We start from the raw sequence: 17,979 nt of genomic DNA, 5'->3' as shown, positions 1-17,979 counted from the left end.
GCTCTAGATCATTATTCCCGGAGGATGGCCCCAGATCACCAAGGGCAAAAATGGTGGATTCCACAGTCACCTATGCTTCTCAGGCCTCCTCCCCTTGCTCGGTGTTCCCAACTTCTTTTTTAAATCATGATTGTGCCCAGAACATGCCTTTTAAGACACTTTTTTCCTAAGTGCCTCCCTCCTTGAAGTTTTAAAAGCACAGGTATACTGGATATCTCTATTTCAGTCCTATGCATACAATTGTGTTTTCTCATGAGAATAAGGCTTCTATCCCTTCCCAAGAACCAGATTTTGCCCCCTTGGGTGTAATATCACCCATGTTGAAATGTTTGACCCCACTCCTTTAGAGAGCCAGTTGCAGTAGATGTGGCTTGAAGACAAAATGTATCTGTTTGTTTTTTGTTTGTTTGTTTTTTTAAGATTTTATTTATGTATTCATGAAAGACACAGAGAGAGAGAGAGAGGCAAAGAGAGAAGCAGGCTCCATGCAGGGAGCCCGATATGGGACTTGATCCCAGGACTCCAGGATCATGCCCTGGGCCAAAGGCAGGCACTAAACCGCTGAGCCACCCAGGGATCCCCTCCTATAGATTTTTTATACACTAGATCTGCTGGAGACAAATTCTGTTCGTTTTTATTCATCTAAGAATGTCTTGATTAATCTGTCATTTCTGATGGAATTTTAAGGGATATAGGATTCTGGGTTAACAGCTCTTTTCTTTTAGGTCTTGAAAAGTATTATCCCACTTCTAGCTTTCATGGTTTCTTTTTTTTAAGATTTATTTATTCATTCATTCAGAGAGAGTGAAGAGAGAGGCAGAGACACAGGCAGAGGGAGAAGCAGGCTCCATGCAGGGAGCCCGATGTGGGACTCGATCCCGAGTCTCCAGGATCACACCCCAGGCTGCAGGCGGCGCTAAACCGCTGCGCCACCGGGGCTGCCCAGCTTTCATGGTTTCTGATGAAAAATCTACTGTCATCTAGATTGTTTCTTGCTGCTTTCAAGATTTTTTCTTTGACGTTAGTTTCAGAAGTTTGACTAAAATATGTATTGGTACAAATTTATTTGGGTTTATGTTTTGGGGGCTTATTCACCTTCTTGAATCTGTAAGTATAGGTTTTTCCAAAATTGGAAAGTTTTTTGCCTTTATTCATTTGAGTACTTTTTTAGCCCCTTTCTCCTCTTCTTTGGGGACTCTGACGACATGAGTATTAGGTTTTTTGTTTTTCTTTGTATCTCTTATTTCTTTGCTGAATTTTCTAATTTTTATTGTTTAAGGTGTATTCTTACTTGCTCCCTGAAGCATAGATGGCCACTTTAAAATCTTCGTCAGAGAATTCTAACATCTCTATTATCTAGGCTTTGGTATCTGTTGAATGTCTTTTTCATTTGGTTTAAAATCTTCCTGGTTCTTCATATGATGAGCAACTTTCTGTCAAAACTTTTTTTTTTGTCCAGAATTAGAGTATGAGACTCCAAATAGTATTTAACCTATTACTTCATTTGGTTTTCTCGAACACCTCTCCAGCAGGAGAAGGAGCCTCATTACTGCCATGTGGGGCTAGAAGTGTTAGGTTTCCCAATTGTCCTCTGTTGATTCCCAAGGGCAATTGTGGGAAGAAGCTTCCCATGACAACTGGGTAGGTATACAATTTTCATCTCCACACAAGTCCTCCACTGACGTCCCAGGAGTAGGGCCTTTTATCAGCCAGCGGGAATGAACGTCCTGGCTCCCTATTGGTCTTCTTTGACTCAAGGTCTGCAGAGTTGAGAGTTGCCTTGTTATAAAATGTCATAGTAGAGGGATCCCTGGGTTGCTCAGTGGTTAGCGCCTGCCTTTGGCTCAGGGCATGGTCCTGGGGTCCTGGATCGAGTTCTGCATCAGGGTCCCTGCATGGAGCCTGTTTCTCCCTCTGCCTATGTCTCTGCCTCTCTCTGTGTCTCTATGTCTCTCAATAATAAATAAAATCTTTAAAAAAACACATGTCAGAGTAGAAATCTGTCAGGCTTTAGGGTGAGGGTATAGCCACAGCTTTCCTGTGATGTTAGACTGGAGTAGGGCAGGTATATAAAGCTCAGGCTTGTAATCTTAAGGAATCAAATACTGTGTTCAGATGAGAATCCAGCCCTACCCAACAATATGTTGATTGTAGCCTTGTAGGGGACACACCTAAGCAATGTTTGGACTCTTTGTCCTCAGAAACTATGAGATAATAAATGTGCAATGTTTTGAGCTGCTAAATCTGTGGTGATTATTACACCACAAAAGATAATTAAAAGACAATCCAGATAGCCATAACCACTTCCCACATATATATAACATCACCTAGCTCCTTCTCTCTCCCCAGTTCTGTTTGTTAGGAGGAACCTTTTTATCCATTGTCTTTTGTGATCCTAGGCTTTTCTATTAGAAGATTCTTGTTTGTAGCCACATTTAAAGCGTACATTAAAGAATATGCTCTCTTGTGGGATGTGCAACCACTTAGAGCCACTTTCTGCTGTTGCCCTTTTGGGAGCCCAATATTTTCTTTAGGGGTCAAGATACTTTTATAAGTGTTGTATGTGACTTTTAAAAAAATTAAACTAGATATGTTCATGAGTCCATTTGTGGTCATGAACCTCTGGAATGACATAGGATGGTACACTCTTTGGATTCATTCCCATATGTGCAGTATATGGTTTTCTAAGCCAGAAATATAGAATGAAATTACTCAGGAACAGTGTTTATAAATGAGAAGAGATGATGGTCTAGAGCAGAATCTGGAGATATGTCAATAGTTAAGAAATGAGCAAAGGATATTGGAAGCAGGATGTAGAGAGATAAGAACATCAGGAAAATATACATCATTAAAATCAGGAGAAAATGTTTCAAGAAAAAAAACAGTCTATATTATTCTTTGAAAGAATTAATAAGATAGATAAACCATTATCCAACCTTATTAAAAAGAAGAGAGAGAAGACTCAAATTAATAAAATCATGAATGAGAAAGGAGAGATCACTACCAACACCAAGGAAATACAAACGATTTTAAAAACATATTATAAACAGCTATACGCCAATAAATTAGGCAATCTAGAAGAAATGGACGCATCTCTGGAAAGCCACAAACTACCAAAACTGGAACAGGAAGAAATAGAAAACTTGAACAGGCCAATAACCAGGGAGGAAATTGAAGCAGTCATCAAAAACCTCCCAAGACACAAGAGTCCAGGGCCAGATGGCTTCCCAGGGGAATTTTATCAAACGTTTAAAGCAGAAATCATACCTATTCTACTAAAGCTATTTGGAAAGATAGAAAGAGATGGAGTACTTCCAAATTCGTTCTATGAGGCCAGCATCACCTTAATTCCGAAACCAGACAAAGACCCCACCAAAAAGGAGAATTACAGACCAATATCCCTGATGAACACGGATGCAAAAATTCTCAACAAGATACTAGCCAATAGGCTCCAACAGTACATTAAGAAAATTATTCACCATGACCAAGTAGGATTTATCCCCGGGACACAAGGCTGGTTCAACACTCGTAAAACCATCAATGTGATTCATCATATCAGCAAGAGAAAAACCAAGAACCATATGATCCTTTCATTAGATGCAGTCTGTATTATCAAAACTTATCCAAATATTAAGAACCAAGAATTATTCATTGGATTTAGTGAAAAGTACATAAATGATCTTGCTGAGAATAGTTTTAGAGAAATAATGAAGACTTGATTATACTGGATTTGCATATTCTTAAAGAAGAAATCTGATTTAAAGTAGACACACCTTTTCTTCCTTATTTTCCAGATTTTGTATCCAGCAACTTTTGCATTATTGGTCCTTGACATATAATTGATCACATACAGGTGAAACATAGAGATATTTTTTCTTGATTATCTTCTCAAGGATGAACTCACTAAATCTTACTTCGCAGGCCTCTTCATTTCACTCAGTAGGGATGGACTATATATATCCCACATCCTCAGAAAGATGCTCAAAATGTTATTTGTGCTCTCCTGAGTGACATCAACTTTTAAATATCTTTGCTGCTTTTAACATTCAGTACTCAGGCCAAAATATGAGCTTTATCTTCTTTCCTTCTCTGCTAACTACAAAAGTTTGAAATAACTAAATACACACTCTTTCGATCAAGAGTGAATATTTTGTTTTAGAGAGTTGGTAGAGTAGTTTTTTATGAAAATCAAATTAACTGAATACTTAAACTTTAAAAACTAAGTAGAAAACCAAGTGAAACTAAGTAAATACAGAGATAAATGGGATCTTAATAATTTTATATTTACAAATAAGTTCTGATTAGAATAACATTGGTTTTATGCAGCTATTTATTCTTTTCTCTTTTTTTAACTTTTGAAGTAATGTTAGACTTACAAGAAAGTTACAAAATTGTACAATGAATGCTATGCCCTTTACCCAAATACTCCAAATATTAACATTTTACCACATTTGATTTAGGTTCCTCTCACCTTTCTCTGAGAGTTTTTGAAGTACTTAAGCTGCACACATAATGCCCCTTAACCTCTAAAAATTTCTCTCTATATTTCCTAAAGCCAAGGACAGCCTGGTGAACTCAATACAATTATCAAATTCGGTAAATTAACATTGATATGGTATCCTTATCTAATCTATATAGCTTTGCTGTTCAATACGATAACCACTAGCTACACGTGGCTACTTAAATTAATTAGAAATTTGTTTCTTTGGTCACACTACTTAACATTTCAATCAATTAGCAGTTTAGTGGCTGCCATATTGGAAAGCATAGCTATGGATCATTTTCTTCATTGCATAAAGTTCTATTATACAGTTAATGGTCTAGAGATCCAAATCGTGCCACTTGTTCCACTGATGCCTTTTATAGCAAAAGAAAAGGAATTTTTCCAAATTTTGCTAAATATCCTATTGTTCTTAATTTAGTCCAGGATCCCTTCCTTATTGCATTTAGTTATTATGTCTCTGTTAGTCTCCTCCACTCTGAAGTAATTCCTCAGTCTTTCTCTTTATTTCATGACAAGTTGTGTTTTTTTTCTAATTCTACAAAATTACCATATTTTTAGAAATATTTTATTTAATTATTGGAGAGAGTGATAGAGCACAAGCAGGGAGAGGGAGAAGCAGGCTCCCTGCTGAGCAGGGAGCCCAATGCAGGGCTGAATCCTAGGATCCCGGGGTCATGACCCAAGCTGAAGGTAGACACTTAACAGACTGAGCCCCCAAGCGGCACACATATCTACCACATTTATTAATTGGAATTCAATTTTAAGAAGGAAATTTCTCTTCTTATTTATTTCTACTGGTAGGGGCTCATAGATTCTTTCATTCTGTGGTTAAAATCCATTGCCATCATTAGTTATTTGAAGCTCAAATAATCCTGGGTTTGAAAAGTGAGAGAGAGCCCTTCAGGCTGGTTTATATTTATACTGAATATGTCACCTAATAAAAAGGGGATTGTTTTGCAGCATTGATAAAAGTCATATGGATTATGGTATTCTTTATCTGCTGAATATCTTTAACCTATTTAAAATATCTGACTTATTAAACTATTAAAAGTCAAATATTATTCATCATATAATTGCCTGTATCTCGTATCTAGATTATCCTATATCTCACACTAATTATTGAGAGCAAGGTGTTTTCACTAGGATCCTTTGTTACTGTTTAACTTGGGCAAATATTCACTGATTTATTCACTCTTCAGTTTTGAGAAGAGTTTTCATATAATTAAGTTATTTCCTTTTTTAACAGTTCTTTTTTTCTTTCAGTTTTATTAAGATAGAACTGACATACAGCACTGTTTAAGGTGTGCAGGATAACGACTTCTACATATTGTGAAATTATTACCACAAGAAGTTTAGTTAACATCTATCATCTCATATAGATACAAAAAAAAAGGAAAAGAAAAAAATTTCCTTGTAATGAGAACTCTTGGAATCTACTCTCAGCACCTTTCAAATATGCCATGCAGCAGTGGTAACTATATTAAAGTTGTACATCCCCAGTACTTACTTATCTTATAAGTGGAAGTTTGTACCTTTTAACCTCCACCTGCATCTAATTCCCCTACTTCCATACCCTTCTAACCAGAAATCTGAACTCCTGAGTTTGGGTTTTGAGGGGCTTTTATTTGTTTAGATTCTACATAAGTGAAATCATGCAGTGTTAGTCTTTCTCTGACTTATTTCACTTAAATAATGCCCTCAAATTCCACTCATGTTCTCAAAAATGGCAGGATTTCCCTTTTTTATGACTGGATAGTATTGTGTTATACACAACATTATCTGCAAAAAGCCCAGGGCAGCAAGACATAAATCTCATATTAGTGAAGGTTTTGTTTAAGTTCTGGTAGGATTAAGAAGTGCCAGCATCAGAACTCGCATAGTGGGTGTCAGTGGTTGGGGAAATCCCAGAAACAATAGTTGAGCATTAACCAAAGCAGCATGAGAAACCATCTAGGTGACACAAAGGATAATGTTTGGAAAAACCTGCTGCAGCAAGAACCAGACTATGAAAATGGGATAGCTCCCAAGAAGAGTATTTCCCTGACTTCTCTTTATCTGTGATCATGGGGAATAATAGAAGAAACTCCCAGAGAGCAAAGACAGGCCGCTGGAGCATAGTGGTTTTGGGAATTCTCCTCATCGGCAAGATTTGGGCAGTCAGTCTACTCAAGGAATTTAACCTACTGTCAGAGGTAGGAGGCTTGGGATTACCTGCTAAGTGGGCTTAACAACTAATATGGATTGGTGACTGTTAGTTTTCTAATTCTTTTTTCCTCATAGGAGTTTAGTTATAGTTATCCTATTCGCACGTCACCATTGGATATTGAGTAGGGAGGAAACAGATAATTTGTCTGTCTGTAGGTATATATAGACCTGGAGGAGGCACAGTCACTAAATTTTATTCTCCCTTCTTCCATAACAGTAAAACCGCAGCTGAGATATGGCTCCCTTGCAGCAAAGTCATAGTTCTGCGACACAAAGATTTCACCAATGGAATGTGAGCAGAAGTCATATAACTTTAGATTCTTTTGCTTAAAAGAAATGCCCTGGCCCTGGGACTTTATTATTATTATTATTATTCAATTTGTTTAAACTCAAGCAAAAAAGGCAATTCACCCATTCCTCCCACCACCCCTCCCCCAGACTCCACCACCACCGATCTGTTCTCTGTGTATATTGGACGCCATATATAGGAGAGGTCATATAGTATTTGTCTTTGTTGGGCTTATTTCACTTAGCATAATGCCCTTGAGGTCCATCCATATTGTCACCAATGGCAAGATTTCATTCTCTTTCATGGCTGAATAATATTCTGGTGTGTGTGTACACATACACCTAAACACACCTAAACACACGTACACGCATACATACATACGATGATTTCCTTACCCATTCATCCATCAGTAGATACTTAGGTTGCTTCCATACCTTGGCTATTATAAATAATGCTGTAGTAAACATATCTTTTCCAGTTAGTGTTTTCATTTTCTTTGATAAATACCTAGAAGTAGAATTGTTGGATCACATGGTAGTTATATTTTAATTTTTTGAGGAGTTTCCATACTGTTTTCCATAGTGGTTGTACCAATTTACATTTCCATCAACAGTGCACAAAAATTCACTTTTTTCCACATCGTCTCCAATACTTGTTATTTCTTGTCTTTTTGGTAATAGCCGTCCTAACAGGTGTGAGGTGATATCCCATTGTAGTTTTGATTTGCATTTCTCTGATGATTAATGATGTTGAGTATCTTTCCATGTATATGTGAGCATCTGCATGTCTTCTTTGAAAAAATATCTATTCATATGCTCTGTCCATTTTTTAATTGGATTGTTTCTTGCCACTGAGTTATGTAAGTTCTTTATTTTGGATATTAACCTTTTATCAGATATATGATTTGAAAATATTATCCCCCATTGTTTTGATGGTTTCTTTTGCTGTGCAGAAGCTTTTTTAGTCTGTAGTAGTCCCACTTGTTTACTTTTGCATTTGTTCCTAGGATTTGGTTATTACCTTACTAATATAAGTCCTTGTAAAACAGGGTTATCATTACTTTAGAGTTGAAATTGGCAGTTTATTCAGGTATCTCTCAAAAAGATACTTAGTGTTTTGGGGGACATATGAAGGTGATGTCAGACCAATTTCTTAGAAAACCAATACTATACCCAGTACCAAGCATTATGTTTGGCATTTAAGTTAGTGATCAATAAATATTTGTTGAATGAATGAATAGTGACTGAAAGAAGGACTTAGCTCTCTACTGTTTGTCTTTTTATCTTAAATTCCTTCAGATCATGATGTAACTTAATAATTTTTCATATGTGGGCCACTTTTACTTTTAACATTTTCTGCCTACACATCTATAATTATCTATTAAAACATTCTCAAATTGTCTTCTGTGGAAAAATATGTGTGTTGCAATTTTCAAAAAGGGATGGTAATTTCATGCACAAAAGTCAGGTTGATATTTTTTCCAGCACTTTGCTCACAGAGACTTTTATATACTATTATTGTACACTGTGAATTTCTTAGAGGAAGGAGAATATTCAGTATCTTTGAAGCTTATTTAATGATAAAACCCATTTTCTCAGTTTGTTAGAGACCATAGTGTCATAGAACACACTTCAGGAAACGTTTATCTGATCTCTAAAATTCTGCTTAACTTGCTTTGGGCTAATTCCTTTGTTTGTTTGTTTCATATTGTCATTTTTGGTCTACTTGATATACCCCAGGTGACTTCTTTCTTATTAATCCAGACAGCCTCTTTTCAGCTAAATGACATGTCTTACAAAGTCCACTGATTTTCCAAAAAGCTGAGCCCATGTATTACAGATGACTTTAGGTAGATTATTCATCTGAACATTTGTCACACTTTCATCAGACAATTTAATGCTTAATTTTAAAGTCATTTAGATTCTTCGTAAACCATTCTATACACCTCGGTGAGGATGTTTTATGTTTTAATAGAAAAAGTAGTCAGAATTTTAAACATTCATGGAATGTTGAGTCAGTCTCTTAATGGTAAAATTGTACAGAGTAAGAAAAAAGTCCATAGATATAGAACCAAGAGGCATCTATATAAATAGTAATGTGAAGAAGAGTGAATTCTTTTTTAGCTGTAACATCACATTTTTTGCATGTTGCACGAATTCTTTAGCCGTTTCTAAACACATTTCCATTTACGTCATTTATAAAAACTGCCTAGCCTCATATTCTGGAAAACTGACAAAGTTATAATGAACAGATGCAGATTACATAATTGTAATTGGCGTTTACTCTAATGTTCTGACTCATGCATCATTAATGATTTCTATTTTTCTCCATATATTACCTTACAAATATGAAAGCGTATCTTTCAGAATGAAAAACTTGATTGTTAAAAATCAGGGCTTATTACATTATAACATATGTATTCTCCAAATACCTATATTTAAACCTAGAATTTCAACTTAGCTACCCTTTTATATATTTTTGCTTATATTTCTCTTTTCATAATCTTTCTCATTTTTTTATTTCTCAGAGGAGCACACAGTTTTAAATGTAATCCTTTTTATTATATTTTTCTTATCAATGATAAGTTCTTATTTCTAAATTAGATATTATAGTATATAATTTATCTATTTTATGTTTTTTCACAAATTCAACTTTATCTGAAGAATGAGAAATAAATATGAGTAGAATGCCAAACAGAAACAAAAAGATGTACTCTCATGTTTACTTGTTTTCTGATAATATTTTAATAATAATATGGAAAGGACTTTTACTTTCCAAAGTGGAACTAATTTAAGTAAAGAACTGAAGGACTTAAAGGTACCAAAAAATCTTGTTTTAAGCATAATACACATACAATTTCAAATGAGATTAAATAAACCCCCCAAACTCCTGGACTTTGAATAATTCTTTTGACAGTTTCTGACTATTGCTGAATTTTGTTATATGAGTAGAGAACACTATATTAATGAAGGAATGGTTTTATAATTACTTTTTTTGGGAATCATATGTTCTTTTGTGAAAGTACCAAAATACAGAACAAGTGTTTTGGCATATTTTTACTTGTTGTAAGGAAGATCTAATAACTTGTTATGGACTATTAATATGAACAGAAGTCATTTAGAGTTCAGATATATATTTAGAACTAACATGTGGGCAAAAAGATACAGAGTGAATCAAGAAATTCTAGAAAAGATTGTTTGAAAAGGAGAAATTGCTATTTTCTGGTTAGCACTAATGAAATAAAGAAATTTAAAGTTTTCTTTATTTTGAAGAATTTTATTGAGTCTCAAATAGTAACTTAGAATTGATAGAATTAAATCAGTGAAAGTATGAAACTCTTTAGCTGAAAAAGTAGTTACATATAGTTTCATTGACTAGGAAACCCAAAACGTTACAGCTGTTTGTTATATGAGATGATTACAAACTGAACATCTGAGTTTAGTAATAAAATGTCATTTGTTAAGGCTTATAGCAAATTTAAAACAATTACATATAAATTAGTTTTCTCTGGTTTTGAAAATATCGTTACCATGCTATTTTACATAAAGAAGAGAAAAATCTTCATATTCTAGCACTTATTGAAGAAATGTTAATAGGAATGTAAGTGAATGATTTATTCTCTAACTTCTAATTTGTTGATTAGAAAGTATGTATAATGAAAGCACATGCCAAGTAGGTTTGCAGCATGAATTTTGCAGCGTATGGTAAACTAAAACCCCGTTGACCTCTTGGTCTTGTTGATCACATGCATGAAGATAATCATCTGTTAATCTCTACTAATCACTGGTACATCCTTGTACAGAAGACAGAACGGTTTTTATTTGTGCTACATTTCCTCTTTTGGAAATTGCTTTCACAAGGAATTTTTAAAAATTATTTTATATCTTAAGATTGTAAAATAATGAACATTTTATATCTAAAAGAGAATTTTAAAATAAGACTTATAATTCTCAACCTGCATATATCTCAATATTGTGTTTTTTTATGAGTTTTAGATACCAGTAATAATTTTCTGAAAGACATGGATATGTCTTTTTTTTTTTTTTTTTTGTAAGAAAAGGAAAACAACAGGGCTTCTCGGGCTTTGATATGAATTATCTAGGGATTTTGGGAAAATCCAATTTCTAATTCAATAGTTATAGGGTATTGTTTGTTATTCTGCATTTCTAGCAAGCTTTCAACTCATAACGGTTCAGCTAGTTTGAAGTCTGCAAACTTTTTCTTTAAGGGTCTTGATAGCAAATATTTTAGACTTTGTACAATAAGGATATCACATAGGTGTTTACATAAGACAAAAAATGTATGGAAATGTTTTATTGGTGAGATTCAGAGTATAATAATAGTTATTTTTGTGGTATTTCCATATAACAAAACACTATTCAGCGATAAAAAGGAATGATCTATCAATACACACAACAGGACCGAGTCTCAAAAACATGTCGAGTAAAGAGGCCTTACACAAAAGTTATATTCTCTGAGATTCCATTTACATGAAGTTCTAGAAAATACAAAGTAATCCACAGTAATAGAAAGCCAAGTTTCTCCTTTGCAGAAGGAGAAAGATACCGTGTTGTAGATCACAAGAAGGAAGAAGAGTTCCTCACTAGTGGGCTTTCCATAAAATTGATGCATTTGCAATAGAAGAAAGCCAAACCATAGCAGCATCTTGAACAGGAGCAGGAACTCCAGGTCAACAAAGTGATGAAGAAAAATTTTAAAACTGGAGAATGATACCATTTCTAAGCAGGTTACATTAGATCAAGTTTGTTGGAAAGATTAACCTTCTATCCAGCCTCTCCTCACATGCATATGGAAGGTCTTTCCTGCCTCGGATGTACAGTTATTCAAATATGTACTACATAGGGCACCTGGGTGGCTCAGTTGGTTGAGTGTCTGCCTTCGGCTCAGGTCAGGATTCCAGGGTCTAAGGATGGAGCCTGCCAGGGAGCCCGCTTCTCCTCCTCCTCCAGTCACTCCCCCAGCTTGTTCTTTGTCTCTCTCTCTCTTTCTGTCAAATAAATAAAAAAATATGAATTGCACAGCAAGAAATAAGTTTATGTAGTAATCCAGTATATGGATATTTTTGTAGCTGTGTCTGTGACTGCAATGGATTTCATGAAGTAATGCAAAACAAACCCAAACACACTTCTAGGGGCAGAAGGGTGGCGAGTTCCTGAGAGCCGTTTAGATGAAAGAAATGTTCTGTATCTTGATTGTAAGTGTAACGTTGTGCAGATGTATTATGTTTTTCAGAACTCCTTGAACTTTGGGAATCCACCTGACATTTTGTGAGGATTCAAGCATCCCAGTGGAGAGGTCTGCGGGTTAGAGAAACTAAGGTCTATTTCCAAGAGTGGAGTGAGTGAGCCGCCCTGGAAGCATATCCGCTAGCCCCACTCAAACATTCAGGTTACCCTATACCATAGCTCACAGCTTACTGCAACTTCACAAGAGTGTTGGAGCCAGAAGCATCCAACTAAGCCCTCCCAAATTCCTATTCATAGAAACTGCTAGTAAATCCTTGTTGTCTTAAGCTAAAAAACACAGCAAAAACAAACAAACAAACCCTCAAACCATGCATTTTAGAAGAGTTTTGCTCTAGTTTATGGTATTTAAGTTATACTTCAATAAGACAAATTTTTAAAAACAAACTTAGGTGAGAGTCTTTGGCTAATATAATAAGTGAAATGACATTGTAAATTGTAAATCAGTATCCAAATATGTTATTACTGTTTTGAGTACTCCCTAAGGGTACTTTACATTGTAGGTGGGGCCACCTTTTATCAGGAGGTTGCTTATTCTGACCAGTATATATTTAGGATAAATATTAAGACTAAAATGTTAAGACCAAAAATATGTCTAACTTCCTCAACAGGAGAGTAGGGACTTCTGAAATGGTTGCTTCAAGGATTTAAACATGCTATAGTTACTACTCGACTATCCAAAATAGAAATAGAGGCAGTATGGTGGTATAGTGTAATAAGTTTTGAACTCTTTATCAGAAAATCTGGGGTTAATTTGCCACCCAGGCACTAATTCAGAAAACAGTCATGGAGAAATCAGTCAGATTCCTCTGGATCTCAATTTCCTCCTTTTAAAAAATGAAGCTATTGGACTAGGTGGTTTTAAATAGCTTTAAAATCTATGATTCTATGAAGTAGGAACTCTAAAGGATGATGAGAATATAGTATGTATAGTAAAAGTAGCACAAATGTACATTAAAAATGCTTCGGCTTCTGATTTTATATGAAATGGTTTTAGTTGTTATGGATCTTCCATGATAGTTCACTGTGATACTTTTCTAAATTCCTACTTTAAAAAAAAAAAACATTTAAAAGAGATTTTAACAACCTGGAAGTGTTGCCTTGTTGGAGTATTGTATGTTGCGATGCAAAAAAGTAGAAACTAAAATGTCTATTTTGAGATAATTATCTTAAACATAATGTTTTTCCTCTTAACCTATAAAATGTTTTCAGTCCAAAATTCTGGAAAAATCAGAATTTATCTTCTACTACTAGATTTTTAGTTATGAAAAATGAGTGCATATATTATGATCAATGAGCTATTTCTTTCTTAAATCTTCAAATAGAAATTTTAAAGCAAATGATTTTACACTTTTGCAAATGTTTTCATGACTAAATCTTGCATTTCATACAAGAAAGCTAGTTTCCTCTGTAACTTAGATAAGTGTAGTAATCTGTGGTCAGCACACATAAACTTTTTTAGCACACATAAACATTATTTTAAAGTACAGTTCATTATTTTCCTAATTGTGCTTTCGCGCATTGACATTAGCCTATGCCTAGTGCAACTTTGGGGTCATTTGGGCCTAGAAGCAAGTAACTTTGTTGTTTATCAGTTAGATATGAGTTGCTCAGACTTTCTGAACCCCATTCTCTTTCTTTCTTTTTTTTTTAAATGGAAGAATACCTATCTCTTGAAACTGCTGATTAGTTTTGGATTAAGTGATCAAGCATAACAAAAGTACCTATGAATAAGTAACTATTTTCTTTTGTTCCCCAAAGTTAACAAGTTTATCAATTCATCAGTTATTAGATCTAACAGTTGAACTTTTGTTTTGCCATATATGAAGAACTAGTAACAGAAAAAAGATGAGTTTGATCCTTTAGGTTTCATCCTATCCATCTGCATATGCTTTGGCTTGATGTGTTGACTATTTTCTGTATATTTTTGCACTGAATAGTTTTCAAGTGTGGATTTTTAATATTCACATATTTTTATAAGTATATGATTTTAAACTATTTTACTAGTGCTTAGCTCTTTTTCATTAGTCTATTATTGCTTAGTAACTAAATGTATAAAATATTTAATGAAGATGCAATGTGGCACTTTCTAGCCAGACAGCAGAGTTGGAATCCCCATACAAGCTATGTGACCTGGAGCAAGTTGCATAATCTCCGAACCTAAATTTTTTAAGAAGTTAAATAGTGATAATGATTAAGTGCTTAGGTTGGTACCTGGAAAGTGTTAAACACTGAAAAAATGTTAGTTGTATAGTGTCATCAATACTAAATGACAATTAACAGATTTAATCCTATATAGATTTCAGTTAGCTCATTGTTGGTGAGTTCTGATTGTAACCAGAGTTTTCAAATTTCTGTGAAGAATGAATCTTTTACCATTATGCAAAATGCACACTTTGTTGATGGTGGGCCAATAGTATTATCTCTACTGAAGATGGCATGTTACATGAAAATATGAAACAATGAGTTTGTGTTGCTGAGATTCTTAACTTGGGAAGTTACCAAATCATCATTGTTTGTTGAGTCATGCCAGACTGACTTGGTAGAAAGTTTGGATTATTGAATATTTAACACATAAAAAATACTTTTGTTTACTTCCTTGGAACTTACCACAGTGGTAAATACATTGTACACAGTATATAAATATTAATCCATTAATATTATTTGCTATAAGTTGGGAAATTTTAAGACGTTTAGCGTTCTTAACTTCACCATATACCAGCAAATTAAATCCAGAAAGTTAACAGAGGAAGAAATTAATTCACAATTTATAAAATATTTTTCCCAAGTCTCAGTTTTCACACATTCAGAAAATGAGATTCCTATCAGAAGAAGAATTATTACTTTGTCTCTGCCTCAGCTAAGAGGATGCAGGGCTTTTTGAACATCATGTTTTCCTTTGAAGTTTAATTTTGTAAGTTGAACTCTTTAAAGTGAGTTTTTTCTTATTGCTATAGTAACATGCACTCACCACTCACCAAAAAGAAACTTTAATACAAAGAACAAAATAAAAAGTACATGTATTTCTGCTCCCCAGCAATACCCACTATGAATATGTGTCTGTACTTTTATGGGCTCTACTTATTTCTTATGTATTTACATATATATTTATAAATGCATATATATTCATACACATATACCCACCCCAAGAAACCTGCTAGAAACATGTCTTTCCAAGTTAATATATTAAATCTATAGTGTCACTTAAATTATCAGTTGCCTTATATTGCCCTTTGACTTTTTCTATTAAGGTCTTTATTTTTTAGTTTAAGTGTTCTTCCATATAAAACATATATAACATGTTAACATATATAGCATATGCATAGCAAAGTACTGCAACAATTTTAATTTATGATTTTTTTACTGTTATATAAATTTTAAATTTTTATTCAGTGAAAGAGTTAAAATTTTTTCTTTTAGTATACTTTCAGTGTTAAGCTTAGAAACATCTTTTCACCTCAAGATTATTTAAGTATTTCTTTATATTTTTGCTAGTTCTTTCATGGTTTCATAAAATTCTTTAATCTTTTGGTAAATGCTTACATTGAAATGCAAAACCACGTAGTAGGGAAGTGCATCTGTAGGTAGGCCAACAGCTATGACCTACATTTCACTGTCCTAAAATATTTCCCCAAATGCCCTTCCAAATCCTGAAAGTCTAAAGTTAGAGAATCATTGTATCTTAGTTTTTAATGTAACATTTGCTTAAAACAAGGGGGGCTTAGGTTGGTCTCTGTTTCTCCCCCTGCCCTCAGGTGGTCAGTGATACATCCTCAGAGCTTGAGCTCCTTTCTGATCAGCTTCCAAATCAGATGCCATTGGGAATTGAAAGAAAGCAATTTTTCTCCTTGAGTGAGTGCCTAGTTTAGAAATAAAAGAAGATTCTATTTTAGAATTCTAAGCCAAGAAGTTAGCTTTTCCTTTTTATCTGTTCCATTCCCTGAGGGCAAAATTTATAAATGAGAAGAAATGGGTGAAAGAAAGTCAACAATAAGGAATGAGAAGAGCAACCTTTCAATATCTAAAACCAACCCATTACAGTTATTTTTATGATCATTTTGAAGCAGGATATTTCCATTTACTTAGGATATACAACAGTAGGATGATTAATTACAGGCATGTATCTTTTAAAGAACTTTTGCCTTGAAAACAGTAGGCTGTCATAATGGAAAGGAGGAAAATGTGGACTAAGATTAATGTCAAAACAGAGGACAATAGTGTAATACTAGCAACAGAATGAGAACTAAGTGGTCAAGTGTCTTTGTTATCTGTGCCAGTCCTAGGAACTGTATCCTTTCTTGATGGCTTCACATTTTTGGTGCCTGCTAATGTGATAGCATCCCTAGCCAAAGACTTTCTGTCCTGGGTTCAGTTATGACTCTGAGATAGGAAATGGCAGACAGTTTGGATCTAAACAGACATTCCCAAGGGTCTTGTCTATCTAGTTTACCAATATAATCTGGATATGTAATAGAATGCTTGGCACACAAATGCTCAAATAACAACAATAATGTTAATAAAAGCAAATGACATTTTTAAAACATATTGACGTATTAAAGAATTTAAATCTGGAAGAGGCCTTAGAGATCATTTTGAGGAAGTTCTTTTGATATTTATAAAAAAGGGAAATCTAAGCCTCAGAGAAGCCCAGTGACTTGCCAAGGTCCCACAACTAGTTAGATCCAGAATTGAGACTGGGACTTGGTTCTCTTTTAGTATAAACAAAGTTCCACAAGACACCACGGGCAATCTGTGTTGAAAACTGTGCTCTTAACTGTAAAAGGTCAGATTCTGATTTTCTCTTCCAGCAACTTTTGATAACATGTTCTTAATGACTCTTTCTCAGAAAGATTATTTTTGGGAAACTGTACCATGGTGGATATGAGGTGATTTACAAGACAGGAAAACTCTAGACCTTAGCTTACCTCCATGGACTTTCAGAGTTTGGGAGGCATACGCAGAACCGACTTGCAGACATTTTCAGGATGATATTTTGTTAAGCCCATTTTTTCTTAATCAGACTCTGGTTCTCATATTATCTCTTATTTTTTTTTTGTCTTTGTGAGAATGTTTGCTTGCTCTTGTAATATTAAACAGCATTTAGCCAATAACGGCAGGCATGCTATGAACTATAGTCCAGGTTGCCAAAACCTCAGAGTGTCACTCTTCAGGGTTCTGGTGGCATAAGCTACATTTGGGTTTCTGACGGCAAGGGTGCTTTCTTCTGTGTTCACTTCACAACATCCCCTGTAATTTGCTCTAAGGTTCTGTCAGACTGCTGGACCATGTCACCAGCTGTCAGCACCCCTCCTTCCCATCCATATTTGGCAGTATCTAAGAACAGGCATGCCAGTAGAAATAATAGTAGCTGTGATAGCAACCTCAGTCCCCAGAGACAAGATCAAAATTTGGCACCATTTCTCTCAACATGGAACTAAAAATGGCGCTGAATTTGCTACTTGGTGGTATATAATTTTCTTTAATGACATTTGGTTTCAAGTGTTCCCCATGCTGGCTTTTAAGTATCAAACCAGCGTACATTGGTTAAAAAGAATGGCATGCCCTTTTTTGCCATGGAGAAGATGTGGAATTGCTCTAATATCATGGATTCCTTTCATCTCCATCAGCCTGGAAAGGTAAAACGAATGTGCACTATAATTTCTTTCACTGGAATGGTCATTGAGTCAGAAAGAAAATGTCTTCATAAGATTTCACTA

The 17,979-nt window shown here is 34.7% G+C and overlaps 1 protein-coding gene across 1 annotated transcript in view; it reads left to right on the top strand.

Moving 5' to 3' along the window:
• LOC140593736 (uncharacterized) overlaps nt 1–15,304 on the top strand; it is an 89,553-nt gene extending 74,249 nt beyond the window's left edge. Inside the window, exon 6 of the mRNA XM_072718808.1 lies at nt 12,252–15,304. Coding sequence (XP_072574909.1) covers nt 12,252–12,261 — 10 coding nt within the window. The 3' untranslated portion in view covers nt 12,262–15,304. The remainder of the gene's footprint in view (nt 1–12,251) is intronic.
• The last annotated feature ends 2,675 nt before the right edge of the window (nt 15,305–17,979 follow it).

Source organism: Vulpes vulpes, chromosome 8 (genome assembly GCF_048418805.1).
Source record: "Vulpes vulpes isolate BD-2025 chromosome 8, VulVul3, whole genome shotgun sequence".
In the NCBI taxonomy this organism is placed as follows: Eukaryota; Metazoa; Chordata; class Mammalia; order Carnivora; family Canidae; genus Vulpes; species Vulpes vulpes.
This window is presented reverse-complemented; position numbering and strand designations above follow the sequence as displayed.